General features: G+C 39.0%; 2 protein-coding genes and 1 long non-coding RNA gene across 3 annotated transcripts; 2 read left to right on the forward strand and 1 right to left on the reverse strand.

The window, feature by feature from the left end:
• Positions 1-2,016: 2,016 nt before the first annotated feature.
• On the reverse strand, positions 2,017-3,772 carry LOC131323240 (uncharacterized). Its single transcript, XR_009199132.1, has 2 exons — positions 2,545-3,772; positions 2,017-2,251 (listed from the first exon to the last, which is right to left on the reverse strand). It is a non-coding gene; the product is annotated as an uncharacterized LOC131323240 (long non-coding RNA).
• Positions 3,773-6,729: 2,957 nt separating this feature from the next.
• LOC131323244 (magnesium-protoporphyrin IX monomethyl ester [oxidative] cyclase, chloroplastic) lies at positions 6,730-11,044 on the forward strand. Its single transcript, XM_058354932.1, has 5 exons — positions 6,730-7,322; positions 9,006-9,070; positions 9,155-9,482; positions 9,685-9,783; positions 10,649-11,044. Exons 1-5 carry the CDS (start codon positions 6,840-6,842, stop codon positions 10,910-10,912), a joined length of 1,239 nt encoding a protein of 412 aa, XP_058210915.1. The 5' UTR covers positions 6,730-6,839; the 3' UTR covers positions 10,913-11,044.
• Positions 11,045-11,414: 370 nt separating this feature from the next.
• On the forward strand, positions 11,415-20,146 carry LOC131323243 (leucine-rich repeat receptor protein kinase HPCA1). Its single transcript, XM_058354931.1, has 19 exons — positions 11,415-12,408; positions 14,165-14,288; positions 14,484-14,555; positions 14,714-14,788; positions 14,902-14,973; positions 15,077-15,238; positions 15,328-15,402; positions 15,640-15,711; positions 15,834-15,905; positions 16,012-16,080; positions 16,175-16,249; positions 16,337-16,408; positions 16,542-16,676; positions 16,776-17,248; positions 17,331-17,483; positions 17,585-17,724; positions 17,804-18,023; positions 18,426-18,661; positions 19,359-20,146. The coding sequence occupies exons 1-19, from the start codon at positions 12,333-12,335 to the stop codon at positions 19,872-19,874; spliced, it is 2,889 nt and encodes a 962-aa protein (XP_058210914.1). The 5' UTR covers positions 11,415-12,332; the 3' UTR covers positions 19,875-20,146.
• The last annotated feature ends 791 nt before the right edge of the window (positions 20,147-20,937 follow it).

Genomic DNA, 20,937 nt, shown 5'->3' on the forward strand with positions numbered 1-20,937 from the left:
CCGAGCTAGGAGATATGTCTGTTTTCTCAAAATATGTTTGTGCTGTCTGCCCAAACGCGAATCTGACAGCAGCTCGGTTCATGATTTTTATCTTTTTCCATACTACTCAGAAAATTCTGAAATTTTTATAGCATAAACTAAAATCACAGTGGCATCTACAGTAAAATTATCAAAAAATAATATGATCGGCACGTCTATGAAAAAAATTTGTCAAAATAGGACAGATTATCATTATGCATAGCAAATTTCAAAATTTCATAGCAAGTCAAGTTCTCGACAGTTTCCAACGATTCCAGCGGCTATAGAATGAGATGAGAGTGTTCTTTAAATATCAAGAAGGAATCAAAAACCAATTCACAATCTAAGAATGAAAAATCAACCCAAAACAGAAACCTAATAACCTGTCCCAAAATCTGCTGAGCATACACGAAATTAACCAAAAGAAACTGAAAATTTACCTACTGAATTGAGGTTTCAATCTTCTCCAGTCACTCTTCTTCCTCTTCTTTCCACCGCTGCTCTCTCTCTCTCTCTCTCTCTCTCTCTCTCTAACGTTGAAATCCTCCCCTGATGGGTTTGTTCTTTTTTTTTTTTTAATTGAAACACACACACACCTCAGCACACATGCACAATTCTAAAACAAAAATTGCACTTTGCCCCTTAAATTATTAAATGAAACCTTAAAGCACCTCAAATATAAAAGATGTTACACCCTTCCCCTCTAAGGAAATTTCGTCCTCGAAATTACTTACCAAATTCAAACAAATGCGGATAGCTCTTTCGCATAGACTCCTCCGTCTCCCATGTAGCTTCCCTTTCCGAATGATTACGCCATTAAACTTTCACAAATGGTATTACTTTTGAACGAAGGATACGCTCCCCTCGCTCCAAAATCCGAATTGGTTCCTCCACATAGGTCAAGTTCTCCTTTAGTTCCATAGGTTCCATATTATTCAACACGTGTGTCGAATCTGGCACATACTTCCTCAACATCGAAACATGGAATACATCATGCAACCGTGCCAATTCCCTCGGCAAAGCCAATCGATAAGTTGTTGCGCCTACTCTTCTGATAATCTCATATGGCCTAATGTACCTCGGTGCCAACTTTTTCTTTCCTTTAAAGCGAATAACCCCTTTCCAAGGCGATACACGAATGAATACATGGTCACCCACCTCAAATTCCAAATCTCTCCTTCGTTTGTCAGCATAACTCTTTTGACGATTTTGCGCAATTTTTAAACGCTCCTTTATAATTTGAACTCCATCAATGGTTTGTTTAACCATTTCAGGACCTAGCCTCCGATCCTCGCCTAATTGCTCCATTTGCCGAGCCAACATCTGTCTCTCACCAACATCGTTCCAACAAATTGGTGTCCTGCACCTCCTGCCATATAAAGCCTCATACGGTGGCATGCCAATGCTGCTGTGATAACTATTATTATAAGCAAACTCAATCAACGGCAAATATTCATCCCAGCTGCCCTTAAAACCAAGAACACACGCCCTTAACATATCTTCCAAAGTCTGAATGGTCCGTTCAGATTGCCCATCGGTTTGAGGATGGAAAGCTGTACTAAATTTCAGTGAAGTACCCATAGCTCGCTGCAAACTCACCCAGAATCTAGAAGTAAACTTCGGATCCCTGTCACTAACAATAGACAAAGGCGTTCCATGCAATCTAACAATCCCACTGACATAAATTTGAGCGTACTTATCTGTAGAGTATGTGGTCTTGACAGGTAGGAAATGAGCCGTCCTTGTCAATCGATCCACAATAACTCAAATCGAATCATAACCTCCCTTAGAATGCGATAGCCCTGTCACAAAATCTATTTTTACATGTTCCCATTTCCATTCCGATATAGGAAGATTCTGCAATAGACCCGCCGGTCTTTGATGTTCAACTTTCACTCGCTGACAAATAGTTCAAAAGTCTTATCTTGTATGAGCCCAACCCGACGTGAGGGTGCAACATCAACCACCAGTCCTATCCTACCATTCAAGTTCTAGCAATTAAGTTAACCAACGGCCATTTTATTGATAACGCAAAATATATCATTCTTACAAACACAATGGAAGTCTCAAGAAAGCATTAAATTATACAATGAACTAAATATAAACATAGGCTGCAACTACATCCTTATCTACAATATTTCACCAAAACTAGTCCAGTCTTCCCGACATGCTACCCTAAGCGAGGGTACAACCACACAACGATTAGCAGTGGATATCTACAACGCCTGCAAAACTGGATTCCAAAAGGGAATCCGAGAATGTTTATGAGACATGGATGCAATTCCATATTAAAGGTACAACTAAAAGATAATCTCAACTTATCAAACAGTAAACCAAGCAATTAAAAGCAACACCGGGCACACAGCCAATAATTGAAGGCATAAAAGCATTTTGGCATAAAGCCAATCACCGGGCACACAACCAATAACTTAAGGCATAAAAGCCTTTTGGCAAAAAGTCAATCACCGGGCACTAAGCCAACAGTTCAATTCAATATAGAACAACATTTATGAATCAAACACTCACCTTGTAATCCAAAAGAAAGAACAACTTATGATTTCGGTGCTCCTTGATTCACCGACTCGTCATCTATCTACAAGCCAAACATTTTAGTATAGAAATACTTGAAAGGCTTTAGCAAATGCATTAACAATGTTCTGCATCAATTCAACTATATAGCAAATGCCGAACAAAAGTAAATTCACCAATTCGTACCTAAAATCAAGAATTTCACAAATTCACACATTATCTAACAGAACCACTGATCGGATTCTGACTATAGTATTCTATAGGTTTAGAGTTAGATTCTGAGACTATAGCCATTAGAAAGTACACTCTCAGAACATCAATCTCGATATAAAATTTGCCCTAAACAGAGTTCGAATGACCAAGATACGCTCAACTGAAGTTACACATCTTCATCAGAAGTCACAGTTTGAGCAGAACAGTCTGCGATCGAAGGCTCATTAAAAATCACATACTCAATCTTTTCCAATAATTCCAACACTAAAACATCACCAATTGATCAATGTTTAAGACTCATGAGAACCCATAGTCAGTAAGTACATTTAACTATGACAAAACTGATGAAGAACATAGCTCCAAAACCAGTCCAGATTTTCAGAATAACGAACCATCAACTTCGGAGCAAAAATTGTTTTTTCCTAGAAGGAACTAAGGCACAAACCTTACATATTCAGAAAGATATGTAAGTCTAGTTTCATAATCAAGAAAAGGTGCGTAAAAACGATACCCAAGCTAGGAGATATGTCCGTTTTCTCAAAACATGTTTGTGCTGTCTGCCCAAACGCGAATCTGACAGCAGCTCGGTTCATGATTTTTATCTTTTTCCATACTACTCAAAAAATTCTGAAATTTTTACAGCATACACTAAAATCACAGAGGCATCTACAGTAAAATTATCAAAAAATAACATGATCAGTACATCGATGAGAAAAATTTGTCAAAACAGGACAAATTATCATTATGCATAGCAAATTTCAAAATTCCATAGCATGTCGAGTTCTCGACAGTTTCCAACGATTCCAGCGGCTATAGAACAAGATGAGAGTGTTCTTTAAATATCAAGAAGGAATCAAAAACCAATTCACAATCTAAGAACGAAAAATCAACCCATAACAAAAACCTAATAACCTGTCCCAAAATTTGCTGAGCATGCACGAAATTAACCAAAAGAAACTGAAAACCTACTGAATTGAGGTTTCAATCTTCTCTAGTCACTCTTCTTCCTCTTCTTTCCACTGCTCTCTCTCTCTCTCTCTCTCTCTCTCTCTAATGTTGAAAACCTCCCCTAATGGATTTCTTCTTCTTCTTTTTTTAATTGAAACACACACACGGCACACATGCACAATTCTAAAACAAAAAATTGCACTTTGCCCCTTATATTATTAAATGAAACCTTAAAGCACCTCAAATATAAAAGATTTTACATTTTGGGTGTGGACAGCCTCATCAGCAAAGGCCGCGGTGGGGCCAGTGGTGGGAGTTTGGGGGAGTAGGGAGGAGAATGAGTGCGGAGAGGTTCGGTAGGGGCTTCTTCAGAGTTAATGGCAGCTTCAGAGTTAACCTCATCCATGTCGTCCATGTCCTCAGGTGGGTCAAAAGGTTCACTCGCTTCCTCGGAGGAAGAAAAGAAGGTTGTTCGAAGGAAGAAGATGGTGCGCAACCCAAAGATATTTTCCATTTCAATAGCTCCGGCTTCAAGTTCAGACCATAGGATCTCCATACGTGAGGTACGGTTGAGGTTGGAGTTTTTGATTGCCTTCAGAGCCCTTTGATCGAGGAAACGGTCCTCCTGGACCCAAAAAGCACTATGGGGGGATTGTTTTGCTTCCTGAATGTGTTCATGGATGAGAGTGGCAGCATGGGCATTGGAGTAGGGGCAACGACGGTGCAAGTGACCGACACAGTCACATTTGAGGCACACTTTGAAGACACGTTCATAACCAAAGTGGAGCCAAATTGGGTCTCCATTCTCTAGACGAAGAAAAGCTCCTGGGATAAGGGGGCGGAGAATGGGTATCTCAACCTTAACTCTCATATATTCCAGGTTGTCATGATCAACGGTGCGGCGGTCGACCGAGATGACGGTACCTAAGAGAGAACCCAATCGAACCGCCATGGTGGGGGTCATATATTCCAGCGACGCCCCGAAAATCTGAATCCACATAGCAGCAGTGGAGAAGTCGATATTGTGGAGAGGCCTATCGGCGACCCATGGACGGAGTTGAAACAAAGCCTCGTTGATGTTCTAGGGACCCGATTGAAGGAGGTCATCATGGTCAGCCAAGGATTCAACTTCCAAAATGTAAAACCGACCTGCTTGATGACGAACAGTGACCGGCCCATCGAGATGCCAGTTTGTGTTGATGGCAGTTTGCATTTTGGGGATGGAGAATGAGCGGTAGTCTACAAACCTGCCAATTAGACAGCCAAACCAGCGCTCACGCTTGTGATGGATGGAGGGTAAGTGACGTTCAAAAACCTCGGGACCAACTCACGCATGTAGTAGAAAGGGTGGTGGAGGGTTGGGGAAAATTGATTTTTAGAGTCATCCATGGTGTAACGGCAAGAGAGATTTGGGGGTTGAGGAGGATGAAGCCACATAAGGTAAAGAAGGATAATGGAAAGGATGATTAAAAGACAGCTGAGCAAGAGAATCAAGGGTATATCAGACATGCAGTTAAGATTTTCGTGTGGTATGGGATGGAAGCCTGCACACGTCAGTGGGTATTGGGAGCAGAGAAAAATAGTCGAAATTCTTGAAACTATGGGATTCCAGCAACAGGGGTTGATGATTAGTTGATGCCACCGTTGTGATCGGCGTATAGTCGAAGAAAATGTGAAGAATTAGGTAAAAGAGACAGCTTGTGGGGCTTCGTTAGCCACCAAAAACTAGGGTTCTAGGAAAAAGAGAGAGAAAGTCCTCAGACTCTTTTTTCACTTAAATGGAATTGTAAATAGCCCAGCCCGTGCGAGTTGGGCTATAATAGTCAGTGCGTAAAAATGATCGTGGCTTTAAAAAATACTAGTGTGGGGGCATTATTAGTGGCCTAAAGAATGAAGTGTTTATGTTTGTAATTGTGACTTTAAAATTGCTACGATTTCAGTTCAACGGATTTCAACCCCATAAGTGACCACTGGCCAATTGGTTTTTGTTTTTGCTTCGAGAAATTTATGGGTCGGCGTAGAGTACCACAAACGTGATACCTCTCAACGATCCGGATCGTCCAAACATGTTAATTTGAACAGTCTAAAATATGTTTGGACAGTTTAGATCGTTGATGGATATCGGCACGTGATACCTGTTTGGCATCCAAAAACTTCTCGTAAGCAACTGTTTTTATTTTTCTTTTATTTTATTTTGTCAACATTGATACATTATCAGGGTTTGGGTTGGGTTGGGTTGGGTTGGGTTGGGGGGTGGGTTAGCAAAGGGGGGTCCACTAGCTATCTATAGCCCTGACCCCCAAAGCCTCGTCCCCCGTGAGACTCGAAACCTGATCATCACTAGGGGGAGATAAGCAATAGACTTTATTAGAAGTGGTTCTCAACTATTTTTATTTGCAATGAGGTTTGGTATATTTGTGTGTTAAAATGTATATTATGATAAAAATAGGTCCCACAAATGTGTGCTAGACATTGTTAACATAGGAGTATGTTAGAACATTCACAATGAGTTTGGTAAATTTGTATGTTAAAATATTTGTTAGGATGAAAAATGGGTCCCACATGTGTATATTAGGAGTAATGGACAATTATATTTTATGATTGGAGTTTGAATTACAGAGATGAGACCCACTTCTTGTTTGCTAGCATAGTGCCAAATTTGGCACACATGCTAGCACACTACAAGATTTAATACACTCTAGCACACAAACTAATGCAAGTATTGTGACACAAAAAATAAATTTTTATTTGTTAAATCTTAACACACAATTAATACACTAGTTAGTACACCTATTGTGGATGCACTTTAGTTTGCAGGAGGACAAAATATGAGGAGAAATCAACTGCTGCAAGCAAATAAAGACCACCATAAATCTATCAAGAACCGTACATAAACCAAAAATCTGGAAAATCAAGCAGGCCCATGATTATCTGCCACGTGTCCGAATCCCATTAACCTCCTGGATTCCCATTGGATGAGATCATATATGTTATACAAAAGGACCAATCACTTTCCACCAATTATAAAACGAACCCCACATTCGCCTATTCCTATCTTCTTCCCCCCGAACTCCACCCAATATAGCATATAAGCTTCTTTCTGCTCCAGAAAGCTTCTCAGCTCCACAAAAATGGCGGCTTTAGTAAAACCCACCTCCAAATTCACCACCGCCACCCCAAAATTCAGCAACCCAATTATAAGGCGGCCTCCACCGTCTCAATTAAAATTTTCAACCACCATGATCAAGGCATCTGCTGCCACCACCGCCACCGCTGCCTCCCCTAGAGGAGGAGGGGGGAAGATGAAGAAGAAAGAAGGGATAAAGGAGTCGCTGCTGACACCGCGGTTTTACACGACGGATTTCGATGAGATGGAGAGGCTGTTCAACAGGGAGATTAACAAGAATCTGAAGGAGGGGGAGTTTGAAGCTCTGTTGCAGGAGTTCAAGACTGATTACAATCAGACCCATTTCGTGAGGAATAAGGAGTTTAAGGAGGCTGCTGATAAGATGCAGGGCCCACTTCGGCAAATCTTTGTTGAGTTCTTGGAGAGGTCTTGCACTGCTGAGTTCTCTGGCTTCCTTCTCTACAAGGAACTTGGAAGGAGGCTCAAGGTATGCACCTCTACTTCTCTCATTGCCTAACACTTACTCCTCAGTTCCAAAATGAGCGACATTTTTTAAAATGAGTGATATTTTTGGAAAGCTTGTCATTTTCAATTGTTTATATATTTCGATATGAATATTAAAAAAATGCAATATGAATTTTGTTTACGGATTTTAATTAGTTTTATTAAACAAAGTTTTCAAAATTACATAATACTTTCATAAATCGAAAGATATAAAGCATTTCAAAATGACACTGAGTCCCAAAAAGGTCACTCATTTTGGAACGGAGGGAGTACCGTAAATCTAACTTATTCAGTTTATTTCTTAAAAGAATTGGTGAATGCTAATTGGAAGTATCAATTTTGAATAATCCTTATTTAGCCTGTCTAGCTTTATCCCAAAGAAATGAGATTATTTTAATCTCCAAATTGTAGTAGTTTTTTTTTTTTTGAATTATTTGGACTTGTGATTTGCGAAGTATGTTTTACAATAAAACAAGAGTGTTTCTATATAATAATTAAGGTTAAATTGCACATTTACTTAATAATAAAGTATTCTTCAACTTAATTTACGAACATAACTTTTATTTTAGCTTATAAAAAAGCTGCATCAAACACATCTCCAACTTATTTTAAGTTTTTTAGTCTAAATTTACAATGTGATAAATATTTCTATAGAGTATAATATTGTTAAGGTAACACCTTAAACAGCGGTTATGAAGTCGGCTTATACTTTCATTTTTATTTTTATTTTTGCCCTTTGTTTTAGCTAAATGTTTGTTAGAGAAGTTACGGTAAAATCACAATTGAAGCAGTTAGTTACACGGTTTTCTTCCCTCATCCATGGTGCCGCTAGTAAGTTTATATGCTAGCTACTTTACTAGCTACTTCGACCTTAATACATATTTTAACTATTATTCATTATTGACTTTCCCCTTCACAACCTTGGCTGCTGTACAAGTGGGGCACCTATTGAAACTGGTCCTTGTTTCTGAAATAGAAGATGAGTTCTCTGGCTTCCAAAGTTTTTCCTAGTTTCTATCATAGATTTCCCCTGATAGAAAACATTTTGTTCGTCTCTTATTTTATTTAATCTTTATTTGTTCTTATTTAATTAAAGCTCTGAGGTTGTGAAAATTCCCCACATTACTGTTAAGGAAATGTTTGTTTGCCGGAGAAAGTGCTGGGATAAGGTTAGTCATCCGTGGGATCCATTCATCCCAATATCTTCGCATTATTTGATGATTGGATAGTGTCGTTGGTTAGACCACAATATCCCATGAAAGTACTGCACACAACTGCCAAGTACCAATAATGTCAGTGACATCCGGTGCCTAATCAACATGACATATGATAGTTTACATTATTCTCCATAATTTTCCTTAATGCTACATCATGGCCTAATCCCAAACATAACTCAAGGGCAGTCCTTAGACCCTTCATCCTATTATAAAACCAAACGTAACCTTAGTGAACGAATTGTGAGGGGATAAAAGTTAAAATTGCATTAGTTTCTGTGCATAATCATCTGAATTCTATGAACCTTAGTATTTTGGGGAGTGGGGTCTGTCAACTATAAAGCAAACTCATTTTCTTGATTGAATTCTTACAAAAATTTTGATTTAGCTGTGGTTCCGTTTCTATTCAGCTCATTAACCAGGAATTTGTCATATTGTCCATATTCATGCAGAAAACCAATCCTGTTGTAGCTGAGATATTCTCTCTCATGTCAAGAGATGAAGCCAGGCATGCCGGGTATGCAAACCAATCTTCTTGATGTGGTCATCTCCTAAAACTGGTTTCTTGTCCAAGTGATTATTTAATGTTCAATTTTTCCAGGTTCTTGAACAAAGGTTTATCTGATTTCAATTTGGCCCTTGACTTGGGATTCTTGACCAAGGCAAGAAAGTACACATTCTTCAAGCCCAAGTTCATTTTCTATGCAACATATTTGTCTGAGAAAATTGGATACTGGAGATACATAACCATATACCGGCATCTCAAGGCTAATCCCGAGTACCAGTGTTATCCCATTTTCAAGTATTTTGAGAACTGGTGCCAGGATGAGAATAGGCATGGTGATTTCTTCTCTGCACTCATGAAGGCACAGCCCCAATTCCTCAACGATTGGAAGGCTAAGTTGTGGGCCCGTTTCTTCTGCCTTTCGGTAATTTTCCCTGATTTGAGGCCTTTTCTGATCCAGTGAACTATGGTGTTTTTACCTCCAATTTAGGCTTTTATGCAATTGAGTTTTGGTGTCATTCCCCCCATTTCTTAGCAGCATCTTACAGTTCTCAAAACAAACACAAGGAATTTGACCACTTGTCCACTGTTTGATCCTCTCACAGCTTAGCAAACATATTGTGCAGGTTTATGTGACAATGTACCTCAATGATTGCCAACGCACAGCTTTCTATGAAGGCATTGGGCTCAACACAAAAGAATTTGATATGCATGTCATTATCGAGGTTAGCTTGTCTTTGACTTTGTACTTTTGCTTTGGTCTGTTGCTATAAATATTCAGCGGTACACTTTTCTTGTTTTCTCTGTCAAAATGGCTATGGTGGTTTCGTCCTCCAGACGCTGTCCTTAAATTGACTTACATTTAATTTAACCGATGCGTCATTAGATTACCTTGATAATAGGAGCTTAAGACTTCCCAGATCCTCAATCTTTACACCTGCCACTCCAATGATATTACCTTGCTTGATCTTATGTTTTTGTTTCTTTTCCCCCTAATTTGTTGGCAACCAAGTGGTGCTTAGTAGAGTTACTCTCCCGCACCCTAAAAGCCCTATTGCAGTGAAGTTCAGTTCTTTGAAAATTATCATTTGGAAAAATGGAATGGAATTTTTTGGAACATCAGAAGAAGTGTTCCGTTTCATTATTTATATGACATTTTTATTAAGAATGCAAGGGGACCTTCGACCAAGCAAAGAAAGAATGGAATTCCATTGAGGTCTTATGCTTTTATGTCTTAAAAAAAAAAAAAAAAAAAAGCAAAAGGAAAAAAAAAAATACACTTCTACAATGAAAAGAAGATTCTGCTTGATTTGTTGGCATATGCCAATTCCCTTCATGAACTTTAGAATAATCAACTTGTGGGATTCACATTTCACTGGACCTTCAGTTTCCAAGAAACTAATAATTCATGTTCCAGATTCAAGATTTAAGATACTACAAAGTAGAACATCCCTATCAAAATGACAGACTCGTTGTCATTGCATTTTGTACTCCCATTCTTGTTGCTCAAATGAAGAATTTCTTCATGCCACTACATTTTGTGGTTTCCATTGTTACATACGCATTCAATCTTCTCTATAATTTTTGCAGACAAACCGCACAACTGCTAGGATATTTCCAGCAGTACCGGATGTTGAGAACCCGGAGTTCAAGAGGAAGCTGGATAGGATGGTGGAGATCAACCAGAAGCTGCTGGCTGTGGGGGAGAGCCAAGACGCTTCCTTTGTCAAGAACTTAAAGAGGATTCCTCTAGTTGCTGCACTTGTTTCTGAGATCTTGGCTGCTTATCTCATGCCGCCTATTGAGTCTGGTTCGGTTGATTTTGCAGAGTTTGAACCACAAGTTGTTTACTGATAACTTTTCGTGTAATCGGATCTTTGTCTGTAGATGTTCTCTGAGTATGTAATTCACTGTAATCACAGCAGATGTTGTATTAGATAATTAAGGAAACACTGTTATAACGAAGTTGCACCCGTGCTTTCTTTATGGATAGTTAGAGTCATTTACGATTATACTTTAGTGGCCGCAGTTGGTGACAACATTCTGGGTGTCATGTGATGTGCCGTTATCATTTGTAGAATATCTCACTTCCTTTGTACTCTACCCACAACACATGATAACAATATATATTTTTATTTTTTTTCTGAAAATGATTAATTTTTATTTTGATGCATGTGTTCCAATTTCTGCAAGGCTAAAATTTGGAAACCTTTTTCAGAGAATGTTGCACAAATTTACTTAATGACTGGATTTCTTTAGTCTGAAGAAACAATTATGATCTTGGTAACTAATTAGATCCATGCGGTTAAAATTTCATGTCATTCAGGACTTGGTAGGTGCTTGAACCAGTACTAGTACTTCCGGTGGTTGAATCTTCCAGAGCTCAGCAAACTAAAATGACATTTCCTTGTATTAGAAAAATGAAAGTGTTATTCGTTAATAGATACCAAGATTCTCCAATACACCAAGTTCGGCACTTCCATAATTTAGCAAGAGGATTGACATGTCAAATTTTGGCTTTTGCAGATCGATCGTTTACCGTTGAAATTAATCAAAGATTGTGAATTCACAGAAATCACTTGACTCTGCAAGATCGACGATATTTTACCTTTTGAAAAAGCTTGTTCACTACAGATGAATGTACCCGGATTCACTAGTAAAATCTAAATGTGTTGCGTAACCGTGTGCCTTCTCTGTGGAGAACGGCAATAGATAATTTTTCATGTCTGTCTCTTGTTTGTGTCTTCGGTTTTCGCGGGGGATATAGTGCTTGGGCGGGCAGAGGAAATGGTAGAACACTGGGTCAGTAGTTAGTTAGCTAATTTGTGTATTCATAACCAGTATGATATTACCGAAATACCCTATGGACAGTGATGATTATACTAGCCAGTGGCAGTGGGCGTGTGGGGCAGAGCTTGATTAGCTTCAAAGACAAGGCTAAATCAATGAGCAAAAGACTCCCACTTTTTTGCTTTAGTTGATAGAGTATGTTATTTTTCCAGGGTGGTAATTATTATGCCATCATTCTTAACCCACTAGAGTAAAACCGGTAGTTAAGTCAAGTCAAGTCAGGCATATTAACGGACACAAGCTACACCACACACCAGACCTGAGGAAATTCCTATTTTGTTACCACCTGAGAATTTCTCATAAGCAACAAGTTATAATTTTGTTGGGACTTGGCAAGGGAGACGAGAGTGCTGGGTGGTGCAAAGGGAAGTGCTGAGAAAAAGAAGTCATCTTCTGAAAAGGGAAGGGAGGTAAGACATTGGCCATGGCAGCCGTATGCCGGTTGCTGTGCTTTCTGGTATGCTGCTGTGTTGTCTCCTCTGTCACGGATCCTCGCGATGGTAAGTTATCTCTCCCAAAAAGACTAAATACATGCATATGCTATGCTCGTAGTCTATTGTAAGGCATCTGGTATTTCTCTAACGGAGACAAGAGAGTCGAGGTCCAGAGCGTAATTTTAAGTGGGGTTTCAGTATGAAAACGCATTTCTAATAGTGAGAGTCGAGCATTGTAATCACATTGGATTTTTGTTGTTTTTCTAATTTGATCAGCCACAGTGGATTGTTGTTCCACTGGACATGACACACTGTTATGTCACGTATATTTTGTGCTCACTTGTCGATGTGGTTATTTTGTCATTGTTTTTGGTTCGTGGTATATCGAATGGTTTTTCTTTTTTGCATGTAATATCGAATTTACCATTGTATTTATAAGGGTCCCCGCTTGTTATTTTGAGTTTTCTTCTTTTTGGTTTGAACTTCATTTGTGAGATACCATTCAAAATCTGATCTTTGTTGTTGTCTTATCTCGGGAATTAGAGCATCGAGTTTGACAGTTTGTGGTTTATCATGTCACTTGGTCGACGTCTCGGGGCTTCATGCCTTACAAATGGCCCTTAATTTGCAGCAATATTGATACGTCCTCTGTTGTTTGCCAGAGTTTTACCAAAACAAAATTGTATTTGGACACTACTGATTTCATCCATTTTGGTCCTTTATTTTTCACTTTTTTGCCCTTCCTTTCTACCTCCCATTTTGGTCCTTTCTAAACTCCTGTCTAAAAATTTCAAATAGCGACTGCAGAGTAGTTTTTTCCTGGAGGGGTATTGCTGGTAGACAATGACCTTGGGCTGGTTTTGCTTTACCACATCAGAAATAGGTTTCCAATCTTTTCAAGCATGATATATTTGCACATTCAAGACTCTAAAGTCCCGCACAATAATAGGGGCATCGAAATGCAGAAAGCAAGACTCGGTCGAACATGGCAATTTTTTAAGTGACTCTTGCTTCATTAGATTAGATGATAATTTTGGTGGAGATGTCGGGCAAAATGCCTTCCGTCCGGTTCTTCGCATGGCACAGTAGTCAAATCCTTTGCGGACTTGAACTTGGACAAATGCGCGCAATCCTTGCTGCTGTTGTTCACTTAGATCTGTTAGAAACTCCACTTTTTACGAATCTGAGACCCAGCCAAGGGAATGAAGCTACTCCTTTTCACCTTTATGCTGGATGTAAAATATCATGTAATAGGGTTAGTTTGTTTGCTCGGAGATAAACAGATGGTATGTAGAATCCCTGCGATACGGGTGGGAAAAGGGGTCTTACGGATATGGCTCAACACATGAATGGGTGGAGGAGGAAAAGTAAAACCTGTGTTTGTTTTTGTTGGTATATAACAATTCACAAATTACTGTACATGATTAATTTTGATATAATGTATTGTCTAACTAACCCAAAAAGGCACTCTTTCTTACAAATTTTCTCCCCATTTTGTACAAAAATAAAAGGGCAAACCCAGTGCACGAGACTTCCGCCATTGTGGGGTCTAGGGAAGGGTTGATGTACACAGCCTTTAGAAACAAATCCTCTTTATTTGAGTATACAACTGCATTGCTCCCTTATCCGTCGATGTCATTTTATATTCCGATACAGGATTTGTTTCTGACCTCCCTAAGAGGGCTCTATGGTTGTTTGCCACGATATACAATTAACAAGGAAACTATAAGATGATTTTGTACTAGTACTGCATCCCATGCAATGCATCCAACTCTTCATCGTTTATATAGATAGTGACAAACCTAAAATGGTGGTGGTGCAGCTGCTGCTCTCAGATCTTTAAATGACCAGTGGCGAAACACTCCACCAAGCTGGAAAAAGTCTGGCGATCCTTGTGGTGCACCCTGGGAAGGAGTCACCTGCAACAACTCGAGGGTGTCTGCATTGTAAGTACTTCTTTACACACTGATAAGAAAGAAAAAAACAAAGAAAGAGAGAGTGCTTTTTTACACATGATTTCACCACATCACATTGAACATTGTTGGTTCAGCGCATATTGTGTGACGTTCTTTCTTTATCATGCATATACATTTCCCATACCCTTGAGCAAGCCGTCTGATCATATGTATCCATCTATTTAGGGGATTATCAACTATGGGACTCATTGGTAAACTAAGCGGTGATATTGGGGGACTTACTGAACTGAGATCCTTGTGAGTTTTCCTTTTTACTTCCTTTAAGGTTAACGAAAATTCTAATAGGCTACTTTGCAGTGCGCACGATATGTAAACAGTTTGGAACTGAATGGCAATTCTCTTCTTTTCCTAAGTAGCACTATTCATTTGCTTAAGTTAGAAACTATTTGTTGCAGGGACTTGTCATTCAACAAAGGCCTCACAGGCTCTCTCTCTTCCAGTTTAGGTGATTTGCAAAAGCTGAACATATTGTAAGACTAAATCTCAGCTACTATACATATGTTTTGATGCTGTATGTTCCGTTCAATCTATGTGCATTCATACCCATATATGTATGTTCCTTTCTGTTACTTGTGTCTTACAGAATTCTCGCGGGATGTGGATTTAGTGGCAATATCCCGGATGAATTGGGCAGTCTTACAGAACTTTCCTTTTTGTGAGAAAATGCCAATTTAATAACTTTCCTTTCCTTTCCTTTCCTTTCACTGGAAACTATAGCAATATCTTCTTTACTTATATATTTCTACTTGCACCCGCAGGGCTTTAAATTCGAACAATTTCACTGGAAAAATACCTGCTTCTTTGGGGAATCTCTCTAAGCTATATTGGCTAGACCTGGCAGACAACCAATTGATAGGATCCCTTCCTATTTCAACATCCACCACCCCAGGCTTGGATCTACTGAAAAAAGCAAAGCACTTGTGGGTGTACTTAGTTATTGTCAAATCTAAATCATTTCACAACTTTCTGTGGCACATACATTAATTGTCTACTTTGTGTGAACTTGCAGCCATTTCAACAAGAACCACCTTTCAGGCCCAATTCCAGCCAAACTTTTCAGCTCGGATATGATACTGATACACGTGTAAGTCAATACACAACCACTAGCTTTTTTGTCATGATTTCTAAAGCAAATTCTCTCATCATTTGGGTGCGGAAGTAATGTGCAGTATATAGTGTGAGGGCACCCTCAACTCACTAGCTACTTTTTTTCGATTGAGTTCTACCCAAACCCGGGTAACATGATATTATAGTCAAAGCAATACGTGATGGTAAGGGTGATCGTATCGTCCTCCTAACGGTTGTTGTACTGTAATGATAGGCTGTTTGACGGAAATCGAATCAGAGGGACTATTCCGGACACATTAGGACTTGTTCAGACTCTTGAGGTTCTGTGAGTAGACTCTGCCATCTATAACTGTTCCATCCTTGCATATTTTTACGCCTTTTTCTTATAGACTAATTATCTTATTTTCCTTATCTGGCCTTCGGCATGTACAATTCAACTTCCAATAGTCGGCTAGACAGAAATGACTTGACAGGAGTCGTGCCATCTAACCTCAACAACCTCACAAATATAGTTGAACTGTGAGTATTAATTCTAAAATAAAATCAGATGGTAATGGTTATTGTAAAGTGAATGAGTGATTGGCTACAATTTTCTCCCTCATGATCCAATATTATTCTCTTGTAGAAATTTGGGACACAATAACCTGTCCGGCCCATTCCCAAACTTGACCAGAATGGACTCTCTTAATTACGTGTAAGAAAACAGCAACAGAGTTGATGTTATCCATTTTGTAGTCACAAAACATTTTTTTAGAATCATGAAAATGTCCCACTGTTTTTCCTCTTAGGGACTTGAGCAACAACTCCTTTCAAAGCTCAGAAGCTCCAACTTGGTTCTCAACATTACAGTCGCTTACCACCCTGTGAGTTTCCAGCAACGTAGTAAGAAAAATAATGAAAATTTTCTCGAGCTTGTTATTCCTCACAAGGAGTATTGTCTTGGTTCTCAGGGTCATAGAATATGGTTCCCTTCAAGGACCACTGCCACAAACTCTTTTCAGTTTGCCTGAGATACAACAAGTGTAAGTTCTTCTATTCCCCCTTTGAGCATTCTAATTAAGTTCAAACCTCGGCATATATATGAAGAATTATCAATTTAGTTTACAGAGAGAACCAAAGTATTAATTTTGTTGAATTCTTGTAATATGTTTACAGGAAACTTAGGAACAATGCATTCAATAACACATTGATAATGGGTAATAGCATCGGCCAGCAATTGCAGCTAGTTGATTTGCAGAACAATCAGATATCCACAATAACACTGGGTTCTGGATTTACAAACACACTTATGTGAGAATTGTTGCGTCCTTAATTTTAAATCCTAACGCTTGACAACAACAAATATGTATTTTGACAAACAACCATCATTCACATATCTGTGCATTGCAGACTTATTGGAAACCCTGTGTGCACCTCTGCTCTAGCGAATACAGAATACTGTCAGCTTGAACAACAAACTGCAAGGCCTTATTCTACTAGCCTGGCTAACTGTGGGACAACATCGTGTTCACCCGACCAGAAGCTCAACCCTCAGAGCTGCGACTGTGCATATCCTTATGGAGGGACACTGTATTTTCGAGGACCCTTGTTCAGGGAGTTGTCAAATGCTAACATTTTCCACTCTTTGGAAATGAGTATGTGGATGAAATTAGGCCTCACTCCCGGTTCAGTTTCGTTGCAGAACCCCTTCTTCAATTTGGATGACTATCTTCAGGTGCAGTTGGAACTGTTTCCAACCGGTGGAAAATACTTTAATAGGACGGAAATTTTGAGGCTTGGATTTGCTTTGAGTAATCAAACTTACAAGCCTCCTTCGGAATTTGGACCCTACTATTTTATCGCAGCTCCTTACTTTTTCCCAGGTAAGTATTTACATATGTTTCACTACTCATTAATTTGCACAAATTTGTTGCTAACAAAGTTTTTTAAAAAAAAATGGGTCAGATGAACATGGGGGGACTTCTATTAGCTCAAGCATGATTATTGGGATAGCAATCGGGTGTGGTGTTTTGGTCCTGGTGCTTGTCGGACTAGGGGCATATGCTGTTAGGCAAAAGAAACGTGCTGAAAAAGCTATTGGATTGAGCAAACCATTCGGTAAATTCGATAAAATAACTAAAACGATGAAATGAATATTTTAGTACCTATTGCAATGCAAATGTTGCTACTTTTTTGAGTACTTCTCTTGTGTATTTCAGCCTCATGGGCTCCAAGTGGTAAAGACAGTGGTGGTGCCCCACAACTAAAGGGAGCAAGATGGTTCTCTTATGATGAACTGAAGAAGTGCACCAATAATTTCTCTCAAAACAATGAAATTGGATATGGAGGTTATGGAAAGGTAAACAGCCTTATTCTGTGGCTTTTTAGGAATCCTGCTTAAGTTAATACTGCCGCTTATATTTCTTGGTTGTCTGTAGGTATATAAAGGGTTGCTCTCTGGAGGGCAGTTACTCGCAATCAAAAGAGCACAACGAGGTTCTACGCAGGGTGGGCTTGAGTTCAAGACAGAAATTGAATTGCTTTCAAGAGTTCACCACAAAAACCTTGTCGGCCTTGTTGGGTTCTGTTTCGAACAGGGAGAACAGATGTTGGTGTACGAGTTCATGCCCAATGGGACACTTAAGGAGAGCTTGTCAGGTAAGCTAGCTTACTCATTTTATGTTTGATGGTGTCCAAACTTGAACCAATACCAAAAAAGTATATTTTCTACTATACTAAGTACTAGACTTTTAGAAATTAAAAAAAGAGTGTATGCATGAACAATTTCTAGGGTGGCCACTGGTTCACAGGTTAAAACTCAACCTATTAATGTTTTGAGTCGTTGAGGTTATGTGGTTGAACATGAGGGTAGCAAAACAGATCATATAAGCAAATAGTAAGGTTTGTACACAATCTACCCATCCTAAACCTCCATGCATGGACTTATTTCACATATTAACCATTTCTCAAACTAGAATTATTACAACCCAAGCACATAGCTAACTCCTTTAAGTTCTTTAACATCTCTTGGAAACTTATTGTGCTTTATATGTGTTGCAGGGAAATCAGGCATTCATCTAGATTGGAAAAGGAGACTTCGCATTGCTCTTGGTTCCGCTAGAGGATTAGCTTATCTTCATGACCTTGCAGATCCTCCAATAATTCATAGAGATGTCAAATCCACCAATATTCTGTTGGATGAAAATCTAACAGCAAAAGTTGCAGATTTTGGATTGTCTAAACTAGTTTCAGACAGTTCAAAAGGACATGTTTCAACTCAAGTTAAAGGCACATTGGTAAGTCTCTCATATAAAGTTTTTCCTTGGGTTTTACCTTTTCTTGCATTTGTGATTTAGCATCTTTTCAAAGTTTTATACGTAACAAGAAACTCTGTTGGCATTTCTCCCGAATGCTTTCTAGTTTTAGGCTTACAAATAGGAAATCACAATACCAGAAATTTCAAATTGCGAGTTCACTATGGTTATCTACACGATTTGCTCACCATAGCGATCATCATCGTACCTGCATTGCTTTGCACCATCCCCATTCTGTCCACGTGCATGGTTCCCCTAATTGAACAAGCATAGACTCATGTGGCTTACCTCATCACTGGCTATTCTGTAATCCTTATGTATCCTGAATGTAAAATCCAATACAGTAGGTTCAAATAAACCATGCAAACATAAACATGCTCAGAATTTACTGCTACTTTTTTGCCAACTGACATTTTCTGATATTCTTAAGTTCCTCATAAGTGTTGTGAACGTAACTTCGATGTCAAATTAGCCTTTCCTTTTGATAAGTGCAGATTGTCTGTTTTCTGTTTTTCTTTCATTTTACACTAGTTTTACATTTTCAAGGTTGTCGCAGTGAGCCTTCCATTTAGTCTAGCTAACTCTGCTCTAATAAGAAAAAAAATGCCTTGAAATGATTTTGTACTTTGTAAAACCTAGTGAACGTTTCAATGCTCTAACAGCATCATCAACTTTACAGGGTTACCTTGATCCTGAATACTACATGACTCAACAATTGACTGAGAAAAGCGATGTTTACAGCTTTGGTGTGGTGATGCTTGAGCTAGTAACTGCTAGGCAACCAATAGAGAAGGGAAAGTACATAGTACGGGAGGTAAGATTGGCGATGAATAAGAGCAACGAAGAGGACTATGGCTTGAGGGAGTTGATGGACCCAACAATTAGAGATGTCTTGAGTCTCACAGGGTTTGCGAGGTTTGTGGATTTGGCAATGCAGTGTGTGGAAGAATCAGCCGCCGATCGTCCAACTATGAGTGAAGTGGTGAAGACACTTGAAACCATTTTACAGAATGATGGGCTGACTACAAACTCAACTTCCGCATCCTCTTCTGCCACGGAGTTTGGATCGATGAAAAGTGTTCCTCCTAGACACCCTTACAATGACGCTTTGCCTAAAAAGGATGTCAGTGATAGCGCTGATGCCTTTGAATACAGTGGTGGATACACAGTTTCAGCAAAAGTCGAACCTAAGTAGGTAGCGGAGGTCCTTCTACTCTAGTCGTCTGCTACAATTGTTTTATCCATATCTTGGACAACAATTGTTCCAAAAGAAGAATATTGGCGCACGTACAATTCGACAGTACTATGCACGAAACTGCTATGCCTTGAATGCATGAATTTACGTACTTTACTCCCACAAATGTGTACTTTTAAGTATCGTGCAGTATGTGTAAGTTCTATTTCTTTTGTATTGCGGAGTATGTGCTTTTTTTTGCTCTTGATAGATGATTGTCTACCATTACAAAATGTCCTCCTTCTGGATCAGTCTCTTCCCTTTGACGGATAACCTCCCAATATGGTTTAGCCCTCGTGTAGTCATCAGCCATAATATGGATATGAAGGCAGTGTTCTTGTCCTCTTTCTTCAACCACAATGCATAGCAGTCCTCCCATGTAGTCTCACTCACTTTCAAAGAAATCTGCACATGGGACGTTAAGATTGTGGAACTAGGGAAAACGGCGTCTATAAATCTTCCTTTACAGAGATTAAGATAGTTGATACAAAAGGATTATGCTGAGAATTACTCGTTCATACCTCACCCTTCCAAAGGTAAATAAATCTGTTGGAGCTTTTCTGTTAAAATGGTTCTTTGATATCTCTGTTACGTTGAAGGAACCTTAAATTTTACAGAAGGCTGTTTTGTTCATCTCCACAAAAAGTTCAGGACATGGGAGACTGCTACAGTGATCCATTCAAGGTTTTTATGTTAGTTCCATATGGTACTTTCTCATATGTTTGTGTTGGTGGTTCCAAAACAAGGTAGAAATCTCTAAACATCATAAGGTAAATGACCATACAAACAAAAACTATTTCAGGAAACCGGAGACCTGTCCTCTTTTTTTTGTGGTAATTTAATCTTTTCTGCTTTTCAATGTAGCTATAGTTGACAAAGTTGCAATATTGTCTTAAAGAATTTCATAGAGAGCAGGGTTTTTTTTTTCATGGTATCGATGGAGAAGATTGTACGTGTGCTTGACTCGCAGTTTTCATATGCAGTACAGATCATTTTGTTGTTTTTGTACAGTGATTTTCGTTAT

The sequence above is a fragment of the Rhododendron vialii genome, chromosome 4a, assembly GCF_030253575.1.
Source record: "Rhododendron vialii isolate Sample 1 chromosome 4a, ASM3025357v1".
Classification (NCBI taxonomy): domain Eukaryota; kingdom Viridiplantae; phylum Streptophyta; class Magnoliopsida; order Ericales; family Ericaceae; genus Rhododendron; species Rhododendron vialii.

What these genes read in the sequence shown, in the direction of transcription:
- LOC131323244 (XM_058354932.1), top strand. Translation starts at nt 6,840, where the DNA reads ATGGCGGCTTTAGTAAAACCCACCTCCAAATTCACCACCGCCACCCCA. An exon ending in CCCGTTTCTTCTGCCTTTCG is followed by an intron (nt 9,483 to 9,684) that starts GTAATTTTCCCT and finishes CATATTGTGCAG; the next exon opens with GTTTATGTGACAATGTACCT. An exon ending in ATATGCATGTCATTATCGAG is followed by an intron (nt 9,784 to 10,648) that starts GTTAGCTTGTCT and finishes TAATTTTTGCAG; the next exon opens with ACAAACCGCACAACTGCTAG.
- LOC131323243 (XM_058354931.1), top strand. Translation starts at nt 12,333, where the DNA reads ATGGCAGCCGTATGCCGGTTGCTGTGCTTTCTGGTATGCTGCTGTGTT. An exon ending in TTGCCTGAGATACAACAAGT is followed by an intron (nt 16,409 to 16,541) that starts GTAAGTTCTTCT and finishes ATATGTTTACAG; the next exon opens with GAAACTTAGGAACAATGCAT. An exon ending in TGGATTGAGCAAACCATTCG is followed by an intron (nt 17,484 to 17,584) that starts GTAAATTCGATA and finishes TGTGTATTTCAG; the next exon opens with CCTCATGGGCTCCAAGTGGT.